At 33.3% G+C, this 22,697-nt stretch overlaps 1 protein-coding gene across 3 annotated transcripts in view; it reads left to right on the top strand.

Moving 5' to 3' along the window:
- Positions 1-22,697, top strand: part of LOC105426440 (neurotrimin) — a 79,241-nt gene that overhangs the window by 38,400 nt on the left and 18,144 nt on the right. For 2 of the 3 annotated variants that reach the window (XM_011637663.3, XM_089071942.1), the window contains exon 3: positions 15,159-15,366. In XM_011637663.3, coding sequence (XP_011635965.1) covers positions 15,159-15,366 — 208 coding nt within the window. Of the gene's footprint in view, positions 1-3,167; positions 3,451-15,158; positions 15,367-22,697 lie in introns of those variants that run through there. The other variant, XM_011637664.3, reaches the window with a different exon arrangement.

Here is a 22,697-nt window from a genome sequence, read left to right as displayed (position 1 = left end):
TTTCCGACCTTTCATCCTGTTTCTGTTTTTCCCCGCCATTCTTTCTTCTTCTCTCCGCTGGTCGCGCACGGAGAGAATCTCCTGTCCTCGAATACGCTCCGATTTGAAGCGGACGTACGCTGTCGTAGAACCACGTGCATGCAGCCATCGCGCGCGGAGTTAATTGAACTTTATCACGTCAAACGATTCGACTCGGCGAAATTACTTCACAGTTGTTTAGTTTTGGATCGCGTGGATGGCCGGTGGAATCGATTGAGTGCGGTCTACTATCAATAGATATATTCATCCGCGGCGGATGCAGCTTTTCTGCCATTTTATTGCACGATCGGTGAGAGTTTTTTTAAAGATCGTAAAAAACTCGATCCTCTCCAACATTGGTTTGATAGAGAGAAAAAAATACCGCTACTTTTATTACTTCGTAGTTTGCAATCGCTGCACAGATGCATCAATCGAGTTCAAATTATATGGAGATATCAAATTATTAAAATTAAATTACCCCCCAAAAAGTAACCATTGCTGTATATATATTTTTGCTGTATATATACCATTGCTGTATATATACCGCTATTTGAGGAATTAATACAATATAATAATAATAATACAAAAATATATTACTGTTATATATGTATTAAATATTATGTATTAAATATTATATTACATTGAATATTACAAAAATTTTAATATGTCGTTGGATTAAATATAATATAAATAGTTTTGCTAAATTAAATTAGAATGTTTGAAAATATAATGGTGATAAAATTGGAATAGTATGAATTTATAATATATTAAAGAAATCAATATAAGAAAGAAATCAAATCAATATAATATTAAAGAAAAGTACAATTATATCCTTGTAGAACGATATAATCGATTTCTTTCTCTTTTTCAGGAATTTATATTTTCATATAATCTATATTTTCATATAAAAGCGCATTGTAATGTTTCTAAAAGAAATTGCAAATATATTTTTGTATCGTAAAATCATACATAGCTGTTCTAAATACATTTGTTCGAAACAGATTTATTTCTGCATTATTTGCACGATGACATTACAAACTCTGTGACTAAAATATTAACTTGTATTTTTGTAGCCAGTTTATAAAAATAGTAGTTGAAAAGAACGTAAAAAACGTAAAAATAGTTCCGATTAAATGACATTTAACATCTTCTTACGAATAAAGATAGCAAAATATCTCAAATACAGTTCTTATTTCCCAAGTATAGACATTGTGATTAAAATTTTGTCATTTGTTTTAATAAAATAGCTACTATTTATATTCTAACTAACAAATTTTATATAATAGTACCTATAATAAATACAACACAAAATAGGCATTAAATTAGTGTGTAATTATTTAAAATGAAACTAAAATGAAACTAATTTGATATAATTTGATAATATAGAAATATCTTGAGTGTGTCGCACAATAAGAAGTAGCATTACGAAAAAGAGGGCAGATTAATAACGTAGAATAAGTATTGCGAATGTACCTTCTTATCAGTAAATTATATCATATATTCCTCTTATATCATAAATTCCGTATACAATCGTATACGAGCATCTCAAGACGAGATAGCTATGGAGACAGTTGGTATTATTACAATTTCACCGGAAATTATTTTGCCGAGACTGAAAAGATTGGGAAAGATTCGCGTGAGGAATAAATCTCTAGCTAGAGTGCGTGCGTGCAATGTTTCTCAAGTCTCGGGCTACGCAGCGGGAGTAATGAGCGATCAAGAAACTGCAAGATAAATGTCTATGAAGAACATTGGACAGGGTGGGTGTGATAAAAAACGATCGTCTAGTCGTTATTATTTCATGTTGCGATGAAAAAAATAATGAAAAGAAGATGTTTCGTAAGCTTGATGCCTTACGCTATTACACGTGCTTAATGAACGAAATTTTGTAATTCGAATAAGAATTAGAATAATGTCTAGTTAATTGGCCGTAACAAAATTGTAGTCGGAAGTAAGTGTAAATGAGACAGAAGCATAAATTTCAGTTAACATAATGAATTCCCCGGAAAGAACAGGTATTTAGAACATATTCAGGAAGACGGGGGTTCATTAGCTCGCCATTTAAAATTTGTCTGTGTGTAAGTAAGAAAATCCAGTAGAGAGAATAAATTATTCTGTCAGATTGGTTCATTCTATACGTCATATTCGCTTGATTAATGATTCTACCATTAACTATATCGCGTCGCATACGTATAAAATACGGTTATCGGTCGGCGAAATAAACGGCACCGTCTTAAGCAAATTGTAACATCATCCGCAGGTCACCGCACTGAGCTTCTGCATTAAGGAACTTCGCAATTTTTCTGACGTTCCCAAATGAATGAATTCTCTCCGACTTCGTCATAAGGAGGATTAACGGTACCGTTTGGAATTGCAACCCGCATTAATTTATCGTCACTCCGAGGGTTGTAGATACGCTAGAAAAATCGATGAAAGGCAAAATAATGGTAAATAAATTGTATTATTAATTGAAGTATTTGTCAAAATACTTTGTCAATACAATTATAAATACTTTTTGGTGAGAAAGTTCAAACTTATTATTAGACTTATCATTAGCTTATTATTTAAATTTGCGTTTTGTAATATAAAATATTTTTATAAAATCTTGGAAATTTTATTATAATAACAGATACTATTCATTTATATAAAATCTACCTTTTCGTTATAATAATTTAATATCACAATTCAAAAATTTTAACTTTGAGAAATAATAAAGATTTAATTATTAATTTTGATTTCAATAAGAAATTACATGAAAAGAAAGAGAGATTACACTTATGAAAGATAATATTTATAAGTACTTGATATTTAAAAATTTTTTGTATGTGTATGGATTTAATTTATTCTTTGCTTTGCATTACGACATCACTTAATCATTTCTTTTTTTTTTTTTTCATTGAGCTTAATGCCTATAAAAAGCTTGATAAAAGATGAAAATTCTTTCTATTTGTTTCATTATAATAATCCATACTCTAATGCGTGATCCACCAGTTGCCAACGAAGGTAAATATCTAAAACTCCTCTACCGTTTATTTTCTGTCTTCTCTCGGATGCATCATGCCGGCGGCATACCTCCGCAAAACATATGCAACCGCGCCTGAAAATAAACCCGGGCTGAAGCGTAGTGAGCTCGAAAAATGCGAAACGACATTGGCTGGGATGGCGCGGTAGGGACTTTGAGACGAAGGTATGACATTTTCGTAAGCTTCTCGTCGTACGGCGCGTCGGGGTCGCGCGGGTGACATTTTGTGGGTGAAATGGCAAGACAACGAGCCGGCGAGTAAAGTAAAATGTCATTGTCGCGACTTGTCACACGCTCATTGGAAGATCTCACGGAGAAGGGAGCAAATGGGCGAAATGAAAGTTTGCTAGGAACACGAAAACATGAAGAACGGAATTGAAACATTAAGCAGAGTTTCGATAATTACGCAGGTACGATCTGATGAATTATTGAACATTACTATTAGCGACAGTTCTGGAAATTACGACTATATGGATTTCAAAATGGAAATGCGATAAAGGTAATTGCGTGACGAATAATCAATATGATTTGCTACCAAATACGTTTTATGCAATTTACTTTGATATCGCTTTTGAAATGAAATATAAAGAAAAAAAAATAGAAAATCTTTAAATCTGTTTTAGAAATAAAAAGATTCTATTACATATATAAATGTGTACATTATTGCTGACTCAGTTTTGTATTATTAATCATATTCAGGATCATATAAATGTAAATCACGTGTTACAAGGATTTTTGTTATGTCATCTCAATCATCAATTTTAGCTTAGACCAAATTTATCTTTAAAAAATTTTTAACGTAATTTGTAATATATTTCTATTTAATATTTTGCAAAATACATAATTTCTTTTCTGTCATTTTATTGTAACGTTTACTCACATTTACAAAAATTAGATAAATAAAATTAAGATCTCAATTATGTTTGAAATATATATATATATATATATATATATATATATATATATACAATAGTATTGATTGAAGCACAATGGCAATGTATATTAATGCCTATAATAAGATAAATATAACTAATGATAGGTTACAACTATATCAATTAAGAGAAAACTATCTGTAGAAATTAAGTTTGTTGTTTGTTGCCAAAATAAAAGTTAAACATAACATACGATTTTTATGTAAGAAAAACTTGATTGCATTCCATAAAGAATTAAACATCGCTTTAATGAATATGAAATAAGTCAATGGCAAATGCAGTAGCTATTAACCACGTTAGCGGTAATTGCCACCTCCTTGTGAAATTTCGCGCATCAGCGTCGTGTTTCAACTCGTCTGCGCGAAAGACAAATTAAGAGAGAACCAAATGGTCCACTAGCGCGGTGCCGTTTTTTTCCTGTTCATACTTCATTAAACTAGAGCACCGCCAAAGAAATGTCGTGTACGGCATGCATTCATTTCAAAGAAAACATACTAATTTACATATGCGTATATTTTATTAGCTCTCTTAGTCTTCATGATTAGTGACACTCGCATGGTTTTTAATTCGTAATTCTAAATTCTTGTAATATTTATAATGTTCATTAATCAAATATTTTTATTTTTAATCTTTATTTACAAAGATATAATTATCTGCAACAATAAAAATATTTTATATTTTATGCTTATAATCTTGTAAAACAAAATAGATTTAAAATAATATTTACATTTAATATTAATATTTTGTGAACACATAGAAATAAATTACATTTCGTATAACATTATTACTTTTATTTCGCTTACTTTTGATTTTTTCAAAATAGTCACGTGTCATATACCGTATTATCATTTTTCAAAATTTGCTGAAGTAATATTTTAATAAATAAAATAAACAATGTTCTTATCAGTAAAGTTGGCAAATTTAAAAACATTGCTCTTACAAAGATAGTCAATATATTGTCTTGTACCGTGAATATTGTATTATCGAAAAAAATGTCTCAGCTACGCTGTCTCACTTAACTGGAATATTATTCGCAGAGTTTTTATTTCGACCGCAAAACCCGATCTGGTTCATAATTCTGAGTACAGTCGCCGCACACTACAAAGGCGCAAAAAAAGTGTCAGTTACAACGAAATTCCATTAGCGTCAGTTTTCACCGCTTTTAAGTATTTCCTTTGAATTTCTCTTGTGCTAAACCGCTCGGCTGCAGTGCTTGCGCGACGAGTTTACGTTCAAAGCAAAACGGAATAAGAGCGGATATATTTTTATGTCTACCAGACTTTCCGCTACACGACGCGGCCTCCCACGCACGCGGCCGGCCTGCAGCGCACACGATTACGAATTATTAAACGCTTAACGTTTCGAGACCGGTCTATAAGGTCCAGAAGAATGCTCGCGCGGACTTGGACATTAAATACCCTCGTCTTCTGACAAAGACAGATCGCATGACGTACCGACAAAGGAATACAAACGCAATGGCCACTTCTTCGGTGGTACATCAGGCGGCCTTCCCTATTCTGTCAAAAGAGAAAAGTAATGTGGACACTATGGAAAGATATGTGCACGAAAAGTTTCTTAGATTTTTCGTATGACTCTCGAAATAACTGTTTACGAGAAAATGCCTCGATTTATTTTGTAAATTTAAATTTATTCCTTCTCATATTGTTTTTATAACAAGAAAGTCTTGCAAACTTAAAGTGAAAAATAGGAGAGGAAAAGTGGAGCAAAAAATGAAATCAAATTTTATCTTTATCAAAAAAGGGGTATTCCAATAATTAGGATTCTAAAAATATACTTTCAAATGATGCCCTTTTTTTTGTCATTTGTAAACATTTTATTTTGATGTCTTACGATATACGATATTGATTTTACATCTCTAATAAATCTTATTGATTAACATATATGTAACATACATCGATACTGCAAGATAAGCAACGTCCTGCCTGACCCAACCAAAACTACGATGTCCTCCACTGCGTCAACGTCGAGGACTGAAATTGGAAAGCATTTTACGACGATGGGATCGGCAACATTGGTATGCGGCAAATATCGGGATTGACCGCGTAGTCTTCAACGTATCAAAGCAATTGACGTTACACGAGCGGTTGCGCCGCGTGAATTACTAAGCGGGATCTCACTAAGGATCGTGCCACGAGGCTGAATCTCGGTTAGGAGTAAGGCAATAGACTGGAACGACAGAATGGAATGGAGAAAGAGAGAGGGGGAGAGAGAGAGAGAGAGAGAGAGAGAGAGAGAGAGAGAGAGAGAGAGAGAGAGAGAGAGAGAGGGGTTAGAGCGACGGAGGCAGCGAGAAGCTGGAACGAAAGGAAGAGAGAGAGAGAGAAAAAGACAGAAGTCGGAGCTGAGAACGCCTTGACGTTCGACGATTCAATCAACGCAGCACATTGTCGACGTCAGGGGTTGGAGGACGTCACCCGTCGGCGGATATTCTTGGAGGTCGAGATATGAAAAATGATGTCTGACGGGCAAGAGGGAGAGGGGAGAAGAAGACGGAGAAGAATACGCATTCTAGGATGCTTTCTACCGAGGGATGTTTGACAGATATCTTGGCGCTAATCCACCAGCATGTTGCGGCGCCGCAAGTTCGTGTAAAGGACGCATAAGCAGTGAGCGTGTATTAGCTCGCGATACACCAGCTGGCGAGACAACTGAACGTTACACGATGAAATTGGTCCGATTTTATTTTGATCAATTCCTTTTTATTTCCCATTGAGAGAAAATAGAAGATTTCCTTTTCGCATTCTTCTTTGACGACTTTCGCAGAAACTCTCTTTGTTTCGTTCCATAGTAATCATATAATAAAAAAATGTGATAAAGAATTAAATCAAATCGGACAACACACCAAATATTAATTAAGTTTTGTTAATCAAAATATTTTTGCAAAATTATATTTTTGATATGAGAATTCCAATGAGATGTACAATGAAGTTACATTTATATTAAAGTTATCTTTATCTATTTATCTATTTATTTTTTTTTTTGTATACCGTCGAGTAACATCACTTCATTATTTGGAAAATGGCTACATGATTTACCTTTGTGGATACTGGAATTTCTCGCAATGTTACATAGTCGATCGAAACTATACAACCACTCGTATTTTTCTAGTGAAAGGAAAACCTCGCAATCCGTGCGACATGGATAACATGTGTGCACAGTTTCTTTATGTGCAGATTGTTTTTTGTCGTTCGTGGCAGACCAGCTAGCTTTTAATCGATAAATACGAGCAGCTCGTTTTTTTTTCAATACAAGAGAGGAAGCTAAAAAATAGAAAACTGACAGTTTTAGATATAAAATGTCCAACTGTATCGGCGACATAATGACATTCTTAATTGATTTCCTTTTGAGAGAAGAATGACAAGTTATTTTTTAATTACAAGTCGTGTAATCTTTTTCCTTTTATAAAAGAATGCAACGGATATGTACAGATACATATAAAATGCGCTGTAACGTCGCGCTTTGCGATAACTTATAACTTATCGGCTTCGAAAGTATAAGAATACGCTGTAGGCTATTACTGACCTATTTAACTTAGCCGCCAACAATATCGGAAGTACGTTTACTTTCGAAGCTGATAAGTTTCGATCGCTTTAGCGCAAAGTAATGTAATCTTCGACGAAAGGACTATTTGTTTTGAATAATGAAGCAGTTTAGAATTTACAAAATTTATTGTAAACAGTGTAAAGGCTTTCGAGTTACAAGAGGATGTAACTTAAGTACTCAACTTATGATGAATACTTGGTTCAAGGTATTAGGCGCTTTTAATAGATTGCGGTAGTTAAACCAAATAGCTTTTACAGAGCGGAACTAAAACTTAAAAACCGTTTAAATATAATAAGTACCTTAATATACTTTACAGATGTAATAACATTTATTAATACGTATCTATCTAGCTGTAGATAATATTAAATAATATCTTAATGACATCTTAATGACATCTCTCGTTAATAAGATATTATTTGACATCTTGCTACCTAGGTATCTATTTCTCTTATTAGAAAATTTCTCAGACAAATTCAGTTTTTACAATAAAACACATTTATCATGACTTGAAAAATAAAATTATAAACAATTTTGCTTATAAATATGTCTTCAAATTCTTCATTATTCTTCGATTCTTTTTCTATTCCATATCTTTTTAATCATAAGAAGTATGGCAGCAGATGTGCCATTTATTACAACAATTGTCTCTGTAATCAGCAGAGCTGTTGATAGGAGGTGCATATTACAGTTTACACATAAGTAGGAGATACTTCTTATTGTGCACGTAACCAGGTTACGGTGGTAATGCGCTAGATAAATAAGTCATAGAGCACGGGCTTTAGGAATTACGTATCTGTCCGTCCACGAGAACACAAACGACCGGGGATAGCGTTATCTGTGTTTGACATTCGTTACGATGATTGCCTTTGTAATTAGCGCGTCCGTGGTTGACGAGCGATTACAATTAACAGGGCATTCCTTGTTTAGGCAAAACCAGTTCAATCGGCTCTTGTTGGGCTCATTAATGTGATCGTGTGTTTTGTCGGTGGCAGGAGCGTTTGATGGTGGTTGTAAAACGTCGAACCAAAGAGAGAATGATAGAGACAGAGTGATGGAGAGACAAGAGAGAAAGAGAGAAAGGGAAATAGAAAGAGAGATATAGATGGGAATACTCGCGGAGGAAAGTATGCGGGGACAAGCCACAGCGGACAATAATTATGCCGATTGTAGGCCGCAGAGGACTAATTATCCGTCTGTACAACTTGCATCGAATTCACCGACTATTTCGTCCTCTGTCCATAGAGCAAACTTTGATCCTACGGACAGATGCTTATCTTTACGTTCTCTGTAATAATGCAATGGTATTAACCTGTAACACAATCCGAATTAGGTAACTCTTCTGTTGTTCGAACAGTAACGGCTATAGTTTTGTATAACAATCATGTGTAAAATATATTTTATAAAGGTAAAATATTGCAATGCTTTTATAGAGAGTTATGCTGGAAGTCGTAACAACTGGATGGGCATATTGTGTTCGCTTTTCATTACACATATCGTAAACATTGTTTCTGAAACAAATGCAATTAAATGACATTTTAATTAAATTAACACGATATCTTCCTGTCAAGCCATATATATATGTATTGTGTGGTAGAACCGTAATTTTCTACAATAAACATAAGAGCATGCCATCTATATATCATTATTTTTTAATATCAAGTAATTTTAACTATAATTGTTTAATAATAATTTTCATATTAATTTTGTGATAAAAATCTACTTAAAATTAAATGTAAAGTGAGATTTTAGTATTATTAATTTACATTATTAAAATTTCTTTTATCGGGATTTAATTTTTATCGCTTCTATAATTTTCAGATTGTAACATCTCAGCAGCTTAAAAAAGATAAAATTTTTTTATTAAATAGATTTTAATCAATTTTTTTATTAAAAAATAAATTATTCTGTTGCAATTCATACACGCTATATAATTTTGAATGCTGTTAAGTACCGATATTTATTTAATATATTCACGGAAAAATAAATTTTTAATTATCACACAAGGTAAAACAAAATTAAACACTAATTAAATCTGCCTTTCGTGTGAATACAGTAATTATTAGCTTGGAAATATTAACGCAATCCTCTTTTTAACAGAACAATACTCATTCAGAGTAATAAAACATATTGAATAAAACATGAGTAAGCGGGTTTTATGTATCATATTCATACACGGGATGACTCTGAAATTTCCTGAAATTCATTAAGCTGTGTTAAAAGTCAAGTGTGCACAAACACCAACTGTATAATATGTATCGAGCTTGTGTGAAAGTAATATATATTTTATCTGATTCTAATCTGAATTTAATTGTTATATATACATAAAATTGTTATATATATTATATCTATTATAGATATTTATATTTATTTCTAAATGAGATGATAAGCTGAATATTTTTATTTTGCGTAAAATTGGAGTAAAATTGGAGGAAAAATAAAAAATGGATGTTATGGATTATGCGCGCTATGTACGTTTTAGCATGCACATTTTCACCACATGTGTCACTTTTTTTAATTTTTCAATACGTTCGTACGTACACAACGATCGAAGAATGAATGACGTGCGTTAGATGTTTCAACCGCGAGCGCTATGCAGGCGTGATTATTACCATATCATGGCCGTTCAATGGTAACCACTGCCACGCTTAGAATTTTCCAATATTTACACACCGGAATATTCAACATTTTCCAACGTGCCGCTAGAAAACTTGAATAAACAATACTTGTTTTGTTGCTGGGATACGTTTAATATATTTGCCTTTAATACACGCGAGCATGCGCACGTTTGTGCGAGCTGGCCGATTTTCGTGTGCGCGTTTAATGACGCTTTATTTTATGAATTAGCAACATGACATACATTGTCGTACGTCGTGATATCACAAATAGTAAATCTCTCTCTCACGCTATACATATACAATAGTATATCACTTGTTCCGAAAACGAAGCAACCGAAATTTTTCCTTTACTTTGTTTTATTGTATTATTTATAAAATTGGAAAAATAAAATGCTATAATCATTTTACTCCTGAATTATTGAAATCTGGTTTTGGTAATGTATGAATAACATTCATAATCCATATTTAAATATAAAAATGTCATTTAAATATGTAAATTACACAATACACTTAAATTCAATTGTCGCTTTATTATTTTGATTTTAACATCATTTTGATTTTAAATATTTTACTGATAAAAATATTTAAAAATGCATATATAAAATCTTTCTTAGTGAAGTGGTAAATTTTACTTAAATTTTAAGTTAGAACAATAAATATTAGACAAAGGATGTCACATTGTCTTTAATTAATTGGTATCGTTAAATTAAATGTGAACATATAATACGCAGCTATTAAACTGCATCAAAAGTTTCACATGAAATATTTGAGATTGTAGTAAAATACAGCGCGTCGAATACAGTTCTCTCTACTAGATAAGTTATTGTATCGGAAAATCGCTTGGCCGTGCTCGTATCTTGTTAAAATATTTGAGAACCTTCGAGCTCTGCACAGACGAGTAAATACGAATCACTGTCTTTTTCTTCATAAGCCATCGGTGTGAGCAATTACGCGCCGCTGTGTAAGTACAGTACACATCAATCGCGAGGAAAAAAATCTTATTTTTTTATTCATACGCGCGCAACACCGTGCGTCTAAAGACCATCTTTTCAGGCATAACGTTATTCAGGCATGTATCGTATATAAAAGACACTCGTGCACAAATCGCAATGTAATTTTAATTTTTCATCATTTCATTTCTCATATTATTGTATGTAATATTACGCGCATATTTATATTGCTATTTTTCATATATTCCAATAACAAATTTTTTATATAAGAACATATATAAATATATATAATTATATACGAGAAATGTCCATATATGTTTGTATTAGTTTTTTCTTTCACAAAATTTCTGTTTGGTATAAGAAAAATAATAGTAATAATAATAAATAAAAACAATATGAAAATTATCCTTTTAATTTTTTATATTTATTCATTATTACTATTATTTTTCTTATATTAAACAGAAATTTTATGAAAGAAGAAATTTGTACATATATGAACATTTTTACATAATTATACATGTATTTACATTTATGTTTTTATATGAAAAACTTTTTATCGAGTATATTCTTATTTAAATTTTTTTTAATCTTATATAAATATTAAACTCTAATTATAATCTAATAGTAATAAGTAAAATTAACTTAGATATTCAAAAAATTAGAGCGTAATTAAATAATCAAATAACTTCAATGTAAAGTATACAAAATGTTTTCGAGGTACTATTTGTAATATTACGTCGTAGAGCGTTAGTACGTGAAAGTGTGTGTGTGTGTGTGTGTGTGTGTGTGTGTGTGTGTGTGTGTGTGTGTGTGTGTGTGTGTGTGTGTGTGTGTGTGTGTGTGTGTGTGTGTGTGTATTATACATGTATAATATAATTATTTAAAAGCACTCGTGGTAACGCGGACACTATTCTGTACCATTCAATTAGTCAAATAAATAGAATTACGTCAATACGCTTCTGGATACGTCGCTGGAAGCGATGCTTGACAATAATTAAGGGTAAATCTTATTAATGCAATAATATACGTTGCTTTAGAATTGTAAGAATATCGTGTAAAAAATTATTCACGCAAGAAATAACAAGATCTTGTCGGTATTGCCATTGCTTCGATGTATTCAAGTCATCGTACAGCGTTCTTCACCGTCGCTTACGTTCAGCGACGATTGCGCGAGCGCACGCGAACGGAAGAGAAATCGAAGGAGAAAGGATGAGCGATCGTCTGGGGCCAGGACATGGTACACCCTCGAGGCGGACTTGCCCGAGTCATTTTTCACCGCGAGTCCGAGTCGCGAAAGCAGCCGTGCCTCTCGGGAAGATATTTCGCGAAATTAAAGAACTACCCACGGATATACCTTTCGTACTTGCCGCAACTAAAAGGAATGAAGCGAAAGCGGGGGTGGTTGCAACGGGTGGAGAGGAGAGGACGAGAGGAGAGGAAGGGCGAGGGTGCTAAGGAAAGAGTCCAAGTAAAAAAAGGGTGGGTATACACAGGTATCGTCTCGTGCAACCGACTGACGTAAACGAAAATAAAGAGTTGCCGCCGAGTTCTGATTTCCTCTCGCCGCTTTCAACCGGCAAGCCGGTTGGCCGTGGCACGTCCAAAGTAGGAAACACAACAGTGGGCAAAACGAAAACGAAAAAAGGGAATGGGTACGGAAGTGTTCCGCCGTTGGTGGTGATGTTGTGGCGATGGTGGATGCGAGGAAAAGGAGAATGGAGAAGGAATAAGAGAATTCCGTGGCGTTTATTCAGACGCGCCCGGCGAGATTACACAGCGACAGGCGCAATTATATCGTTACCACGAAACGGATCGTTTGTAAAAGCGAAACGTGCCGTTCCGTGCCGCGCCGCGCCGCGCCGTGCAGCGACGCCGCTGCGCGCGTTTGCGGCGATTGCATTTCGGTCATACACGAGCTTGAGTAATTGCAACCGACGACGGCTCACGGGCGGGATGAAGGAGGACGATGCGCTTCCATTAAGCGCACTCATAGGACTCGTCATGCGTACATAATAGGCGTACATGCACCGATATCACTGAACACTCCCGTACAGAGAAAAGAAGAAGAAAAACGAAGCGTATATGCATACAGGGGTGCACGCGATTACGCGCACCCTGCACACATCTTCTCTATCAATCCCGAGAGCCTCTTGTACCTCCATCTTGAGCACACAATTTACAACCGCCCTATCCTCCCACCCTTCATCGTCCGCGCTTCAGCGCCGCTTTCTTCGTTCGCTCTGGTACATCCCGGCACCTTCTTTTTCAGGTTTCTCTCTCGATGGACGTAACCACCGCTTTTCCGCTCCCGTCTTTATCCTCTTTCGCGTCCTCATTCTTGAGTCGCTCTCTGGAAAACGTTTTCTCTTTTACCTGTTCATCGTTCCTCGTGACTAGAACATCTCCGCCTGTCCGGCGCATATGGGACACGTGGTAGATACGCGACACACATCGTCTATGGGCTGAGTGGATGGCGTAGAGACGGATGTTGCGTGTTTCAAAACGGCGTCAAGTATATTACCATTTTGGCGTAACAATGAAATCCTTTTTTCGCTTTTTCTTTCTAATTCTCTTCCGCTCTCTTTCTCTTTCCTTAACTCGCTCTTTCACTTTCTCCCTCCTTTTCTCTCTGTCTTTCTTTTTATGTTATGAGCGTAGTTGGTACGCTTCGAGTACATTGTCGGTAGCACTTGGGCGATGAAACGCGTTGATAGCTTCCGCGAGGAGGACGGGAAAGACGATGGTTGAGAAGATGTTAGGAGAAAGAAAGAAGAGATGTGGCGTAGAGGAAGGCGGAAAACTCGCAACGGATATCTATAAGTAAAATCGCGTGCGACACCAGAGAGATTTTTATCCCTTTTTTTTTTATACGAGGAATATGAAGAAATGTTATATATTTTTTTAATGAGATATCTTGGCAGAGTCACGATGCGACTTACAAAGCGATAGGCGTGTTTCAAAGTGCACTTGCTATATTTTCCGAATATTGGATCAGATAAAAAGATTGTGTGCTTTTGTAGGAAATGGTACAAGACAGATGAAGCCGTAACTAGGTCACACACATTATTATTCTCCTTGATTTGATTCTTAAGCATGATAGTTTTATAACTTGGCACTTGCAGCTTTGATATATTTTTAAATACTATCTAGTTTCTAAAAGAAATTTTAAACAGAAACTTTCATTGCTACGTAGTTTTTATTTTTTTTTTTATACTAATTGTATGTATAAAGGAAAAATGTATATTTTACAGAAAAAATAACTATAATTATATAACTTCAAATGAAGTTTTAGCATTAACTTTTTGTTTTAAGATTAAATAAAATTAATTAAAACTTTTATTAAAATGTAATTTTTTTCTTTGTTTTTTATCGGAAATTTACAATAAAAATCTGTTTCACAACGCGATATAATAAAATATTAACTCCTATAACGCAATCTGCAACAGGCTGGAATGGTACAAAGTACCTACCTAGCATCTGTTATCACTCTGAATATGATGTGCTGCGGGAAAGCTGGATGCGGAATGTGCATCTCGAAAATTTAATTCTGTATATATACTGAAACATGTCTTCATATGTCTCCAAAGCTTTACAAATATATGATTATTTTTATTTTCAATTGGAGAAACTGTTTCAAATTAAACTTTAAAAATCACTCTTAATTATTCTTATAATAATTCCAGACACTCTTAATTATTCTTATAATAATTTCCAGATAACAATTAATAAAGTGTAATTCAAAATAACGGCAGTTATTAAAGTTAATATATTCAAAATGTGGAGGAAGTATTTTAAAATAAAATTTTTCTAGAATCGTTTAAAAACTATTTTTAAAATGTTGGTACATTGTTGGTAGTAGAAGCCAATTAAAAGAAAGCCAATTAGAAATTCTATTATTTTAAAATAACATTCCTACTTTTGTATTTTTTTCAATATATTGCTCGTTTTTACTTTTTACAATCACTCGTTTGAATTGCCAACACAAGTTAATTTATATGCAAAGTTGAGTAATCCGAGTGGATTATTTAATATCTCTATTATTCAATTTATATTGCAGGTAGCGTGGCTACGAGTCGATACGCAGACGATTCTGACGATAGCGAGTCACGTTATTACGAAGAATCATCGGATCGCTGTGACACATAGTGGCCATCGAACGTGGTCTCTGCATATAAAAGAAACGCGCAAGACCGATAGTGGTTGGTACATGTGCCAGGTTAATACTGACCCGATGTCCAGCATCACTGGATTTCTCGAAGTTGTTGGTAAAGATCAAAATCTTTTCTAATTTTCCTCGAAAGAATCCTCTTTTTATTTTATTATGTTGTTGTTTGTTATTTTGTTGTTTATATTTACAAAATAAACGTTAATAATAGGTAGAAGAAAAATTAATGTTAGAGACAAAGAGGAATAATTAAATATAATATTGTATAAAATTTGCATAACACGAGATAAAAAAAATAATAGCTAAAATATATAAATGATTTAAATATATTTAGCGTAATGCTATTCATTTCTCTTTATAAATGTTATTATAAAGAAATCCAGAAAGATTTATTTTTTACTTTATCCATTGATAATTTTTTTACTAAATAAAATGAACAGTAGATTAAAAAGTCATTTTTACTGAATGGTTCATTTAATATTTTATAAAATATAATTACAATAATAAAAGTATTCTGATCAAAGGAAGGAAGTACAAAGAATATTATAGTGGATAAACTAAATTATTACAACATAAAAAACTTTTAAAATTATATATTGATAAAGATATTAATTAAAAAATCATTAAGTCATTTTGAAATAAAAATAATTAATTTTTTAAATAATATTTATTATACAATAGTAAAATTAATTTATTAGTTAAATTAAGGTATTAGAAGAAGAAAAAGAGATTTCTGCCAAATTTAAATATAATATATATCATTAGAGAAGGATATTATTTGCCATGTATAAAAATTATACATAAATTACATAAATTATATTATATTACGTAACATTAATTTTTATTTGCATTGCTAAATTCAAACATTTTATTGTCATATTAAACAAATGACCAATTATAATTGTTACAAGGTTTGTGCAGCTGAACATTTCTATATCTGTCGCCGAGAACATTGTGTCACGTACACTGAATGAATATAATATCATGCGCAATTTTATTATGATCTGTTTGAAAAATTACAAATAATTTTCATATCGCAGTCTATACTTCATACAGATTATTGTGTCACATCTGACACATCCAGTGATAACTGGTGCAATCTCGGTGATGAGTAACAATGAGATCCAACGATTTCGAATGAATCTTGCGTGATATATCCATTTGTTTTATCTAAAATAAGGGATAAAATTTTATTTCTAAAAATTCTATCATTTATTTGTAATTATTTAAACGCATTAATCTGACGCATGTAAAAGTATTATTGAAATGTTCGTCGCACATTACCAATCTTTTTTCGCCTACATTACCCTTTTTACTTTTTATGCATATTTGATGAAACCTTTTTTCTACAATTTTAATTGTTAACATTAATATAAAATTTTAATCTAGTAAAATGCATAGATATGTAAAAAGCATGGATGTAGATTTCATATGTGCATACTTATTTTCTGACTTTAAATAATAACTGCTATCTGATATTATATAATTATAGAAATATAATTGTAGTGCATCTTTAAATGTTATAGATAATAACATTTCTGTTATATTTAAGTTTACATAATCAAAGCTAAATATGTTTATTCTAATCAGATTAATAATTTTAAATAATTTTAAATAATTATCATTTGTTAAATAATTTAAGGCATGAGTATGTGAGTGCATGTACGTGTGAAACTTATTTTGAATCAAAATAAGATCGCCATATATTGCGATACACATAACTTGAAGCCGGCATTAAACTTATTGCGCGCAATTTCCTATTTTCATAACGCTTAAGAGGCGGAAAATTGAGTGGGGAATGAGAATCTTGGAATGATTTAAGAGGACCCGCTGCCGACAAATATTTGCGAGCAAATCGTACGTTCGAGATTGCTCGTGAATTTGTAACCTGCGCCATCCAGAAAGTCCGGGATCCTTGACTAGTCCTTGCGAAACTCGACTAAGCACAGGCAGATTCAGCGTTTTCCATGTATACGTAACTCGCGATTGTCCCGCGGAACACGTCCTTTGCTGGCAGGGCGCATCCTTCTTCCCGTGACTATGCATCAACTGATCCTTCCTCGAAACTTTCTTGGCACTTGGTACCACCGTCCCTGTTACCGCCAACTTGTCAAACTTCGCCAACTACGGTCGTCTTAGCGGACACCGTAGTACCTCTAGAGGAAGCCGTGATTGCTACTACAAGACACCGATATTCAATCCTTGATTATTTGTTTCGCGGCTTCCCGGAGAACATCATGTTCAACATTATAATATCCGTAAGATCGATTTTCCGTTTAATTAACTAGTTTTCTTTGGAGAGAAATTTATTATTTTAGCTAGTTTGAAAATAAATGTACAATTGTGGTTTGGCAATTAAATTTAGATTGTGTGTTAAATTTAAATTGTATTATTTTTATAGTGACTTTGATTTTTACTTAGTTAAATAATTATAATTATTAAATCATTATAATAATTTGCTTTTATTTAATTAAATATTAAGTATAATAATGTTTGCTAATAAAATAGTAAAATCATTATTTATTATTGTTTTGCAAAAATGTTTTTTGAAACAGATTTGTTCTTAAAGTTTCTAAAATTTTTCCGTCATTATCACATTTGGATCGTGATTTTTATTAGACTAGATTTATCTTATTTTCCTTAAGTTAATGAACGTATCTTTTCCACCCTATCAACTATCGATTAACTTGATGAGGGTCTGACACAATTCTTGATCTCTATAAAACTCATTGGTGGGCTCTATCGCGCTCTTGCGCAATAACATTCGAGAGATGAATATCAGACTGCCGGAAATTACCAAATAAATGCTGACATTCTATACTCTTGCGGAAAGCTAATGCATCTCCATAAATACCTCAGCTAAGCTTACTGATTTATATCTCTTAACAAGCTCGCAGATAGTATCCCATTGATACATTGCAAAGCTCACGTTAACTAGAAGTTAAGTGAGACGAGCGAATATTACAGCTAAGTATCTATTTTCAAGGAAAATCATTTACTTCATTTAACAATAAATGAAGATTTCGTGGTAAAGAATAATAAAATAATATAATAATTATTCTTGACAAGAAAATAGATTTAGTTAAAATTTTTTAAAATCTATTTGACATCTTTCATACTTTTATATGTGCAACAAATATTGCATTTACAATATTGCATTTACATAAATAAAAATTTAATGCTTTAAAATGCAATAGTTAATAATAAAAATTTTGTATTTATAAAAAATTGATTAACGCTAATAGATAATATTAAAATTTTATATTATTTTTTATTATTTTTCTATTGATTGCGGTCTATTCGGCCGTCCTGAAATACAGATGCACATGCATAAGCGTTTTATGGTTTTTCTGTAACAATGGTTTTTCTGTAACAATAAAAATAATAAATTTAAAACAAGATTGCGTTTACTATAAAATTCTAAACAATTATTTTGTTGATAAATGATAAAACAGCTAAACTGATTAAAGATTTCACACCTTAGCGAGCTCCTTCGGGTGGTTGGTTTGCCAAGATAGAGATGCCTCCCCGCGTTACCCGCCTCGGCCTTTCGCGATCGGCCGGATTTGTGGCGGCGGGATGCAAATATATGTAAAATACGTATCCCCGCGCCGAAACCTTCGAGGGCGATTGTACTCTTGGCGGGCTATTAGACACCTTCCCGGCAACTCGTGCTCCTCGTTCTAATAACCGGTCGGCCTCCTCACGCCGCAAACTGCTCAGGCCACCATGCCGTAAAATCCCATATAAGCGTATAGTTTAACTTCACCACAACCCCTCGTTAAGATTCTTCTTTATCGGCTCGTCCTATCGTCGACCATATCGCCAAGAATAAGAGAGAAAAGAAAAGAGCCGGCTATTCTGCTTTATCTTGCTTTATCGGATGATATGCGGACATCGCATTCCTTGGTAGCTTGCGTCGCTCGGGCAGGAAGGAACGACAAAATGGCACTGACGCAAAATCATTATAATATAAACGAGTTTTACGAAACGTAATTACAATATATTGATTAATTTTACGTCTTTTGTGCTTATTAATTTATAAAGCAATAATACTTTTCATATAATTTTGGAGTATGCTTTGCATTAATTGGAATATAATAGTAAATTATTGGTTTTCGTTTAATAATAACCGCTGCTGTTCTCATTAAGTATAAAATAAAGGAGCAGGAAAAATACGGGAATCAGTTTATTCCCTTCTCTTGCATTATCGAACTGCCAATCAGAGTTTTGTTTTAATTTATATTTAGAAAAGGTTAAGCTGCAACCAAATTGTATGTGTATATGACTTATTACAATCTCTATTAAAAATATTTTAATATACTTATATCTATGTTATTTGCTGAAATTGTTTCTTTAATGAAAAGTTTCTTTTAATTATGTAAAAATAGTTTTTAATAAATCGCTTCGAGCAAAGTTATAATATTAATTTACATTAGAAAAATAACTATATTCTAATAACAGTAATAACCCTAATTCTTTATGCCGGCAAACTCGCACAAGCACTTTGCATGCACTTTGTACTAAATATTGCTTCGTTTATACACTATTGCGATAATCAGCTTTGGGTAATCAAACTTGTTGGTAGAGTTCAATCTCTCCGAGCTTTTTTAAAAATATAAAAATAGGGAAATGCTGAAATATGGAAATAGTAAATATTGCATATAGATTCGTTGCGTCGTTCAAAATATTGACTTGCAGAAATTTTATCAGTCAGTTTGTTTTTTATTTTGCGTGAATTCGATTACTGAATTGCGTATTGCATTTGGTGTACGAGTCTTCGTTATATTGCAATGATATTTGTCTTATTAATAACCACTTTTAATCCATTTTTAAATTTTCAATTTATGGACGTTAATATGTAGTATCATAATCTTTGCTTTCTCGATATATGTGGGTGCATATTTATAAATCTAAAGCTCAAGCTTATCGCGATCAACTCTCATTAAATTTCTTGTTTATCGTGAAGTGAAATTACCGATTACTTGGTCAATTTACCTTGGTGTAATGTTACATATTCCAACTTTCGTGACCAATTGGTTGATTGTATATTTTCCCAATGTAAGCATACGAGAATGCGTAGAGCATTCGTGAATAACATGCAAATGTAGCTATTTGATTTATATCAGAATAATGATTGAATATAAGTGCGTATTGTTATTTTTCCATTATATTTACACAAAAAATAAATCTTTCATTTTATCAAAAAGAGATAAAAATATTTTCCCTCTCTTTTCTAAATTTAGATTATCTGTAATCGAAAAAACTTTAATTTTCTTTGTGATTAATATTTAAAATAAATGTCAATATTTGGCAATTAATTAGTTCTGTGTTGTGTAGATTCAACACAATGACATAAAAGAAAGAGAGAAGAGATATGTACATATATTTCTCCAAATAAAATAGTATAATTTTTTAAATATATTTTTCAAATTTTTTTTACATGAAAGGTGTAGAGAAAGGATATCAATTATCGTATTATACAATTGATTAGAGAGATGATAGAAAAAAAATTTAATATCACGTTACTTGAAATGATCTCAGATGGCAAAGAGTTGATAGTTTTCAATGCACCTTTGCGTAACTCAACCTTCGGAGATCAGCGCGTATGCATCAATTTAGTATCACGTTGGTCTAAACGCTGGCTCGCTCTCGACCGACCGAACTTTTCAAACGTTATCGGAACGTCGCAAAATATAGCGGCCATTCAAAAGGACACTCGAAGATATCGGCGGTATGAAACGTGGTGTGTACAGTCCACGCGAATAAAACGGGATCCCCGTGAAAGCAAACAAAAACAACGGCGCGCGTCGGTGCGCGGGCACGCGTGAAATAATAAATTCGACCCAATTGTTTTCCCGTATCAATAAATATACTATCTGCGGATACGGCGCTTTTTTTCGCCCCGTTTGCGCCCAACGCAGTCGGGGCAAAGCGCGAAATGAATTGCACGCCGGGCCCGGTGATATCTCTGTGACCTGTGACGGCGCGGGCATAGCGACGCCGGCGTGGAATTGCTTTTTGCTCGATGCTCGATGCCCGCTTAATTCTTTGGAAGAATTCATTGCCGTACGGTTGCCTCGGTATTTGACTGTTCTGCCGTGATCTGGCGTGTCGTCAGAGAAAGATCCTCATTTCAGCTTTCTCTTTGTCGAATCACACACAAACAGTATTGCGAAAATACTTTAGCTAACTGCGATTTTGCGCATCGGTCTTTTTGTACCTCGAGACGTTTATTGAATGTTTCAACGTGCAAAGTGAATTTAACGAATCTATTTAACGACGAAATTAAAACGATACTTGTCAAAGAACATATTATTGTTAAAATGATGGGAAATTATCTAGACTCTTGTGCGAGTGAAAGAGCGATCGCTGAATAATGTGGTGTGTTGTCACTACCATTTTCATTATAATTTATATTAAAAGAATATTATTTGTCGATAATCGTGAAAAGGAATGTTTTTTTTTTTATTTTTAATGTGCTTCAGATTTGCACTGTTATGCAATCGCAGCTTTCGGTCTGTCTCCCCGTCTCGTTAGCACACGAAAGCACCATTCGCGCTATCCCGGTAGCTTTTTCGCGTCCGTGAAAACTTCGTCCTGGAACCTCTTTGCCTTCCGAACACGTCTTTCGTAACTCACCAGGGGGACGCGACGTCGGTCTCTGAGAGAGGACTATTCACGAAGGTAGTCTCTTTCGTGACCGGGAAAGAACTTAGTCCGCGTAAGCCGTGAGAAACTATTCCCCGGCCACTCCGTCCTTCCGGTGTACAAACTGCATGTACGCTAGCCATATTTGGCTCTATTCCGTTTTGAAAGCAACTCAATAACGAAATTCTTTGTATTGTTGCCGCGAAAAATGTATCGCGCTGATAGCCGCTTCGCGCGGTGAAGATTATTTTCGTGAGAGGTTGTGCGGGTCGATCATCGTAAAGCGCTGATCTTATAATAAACGTTGTTCTATACTCTATTGAAAAGGTCGGTCCCATGTGCATGCACAAATAATCTTTGTATTGCTGACGCCAGCAAAAATTTTCGCAAGCTGTCAATTCGCCTGAATAGGTCAGTGTAAAATAGATATGAGAATAAAAGAGGTTTTAAAAGAGTCCTCAGTATTAAATTTATTATAACTTAATATGTAACATTAATAAAAATGATCGATATATCTTAACATGACAAACGTATGTTTATGCTTATAAGCATAGAATAAAATATTTCATTACTAGAATGAAAATATGGAATTTTATAAAGATTAAACATAATATAAAATTTATATGCGAAACTTAAAATAATAATATACATTGATAATTGGATTGAGAATTTTATATTTTGCATAATAAACATAATAAAAATTTTATAAAAAAAGAGGAAATAAGTTTTTAATTAATATATAATATGCTCATTTATTCTTGAATATATAATTATATCAAT

Source organism: Pogonomyrmex barbatus, unplaced genomic scaffold (genome assembly GCF_055798465.1).
Source record: "Pogonomyrmex barbatus isolate J1 unplaced genomic scaffold, ASM5579846v1 scaffold12, whole genome shotgun sequence".
NCBI classification, from domain to species: domain Eukaryota; kingdom Metazoa; phylum Arthropoda; class Insecta; order Hymenoptera; family Formicidae; genus Pogonomyrmex; species Pogonomyrmex barbatus.
This window is presented reverse-complemented; position numbering and strand designations above follow the sequence as displayed.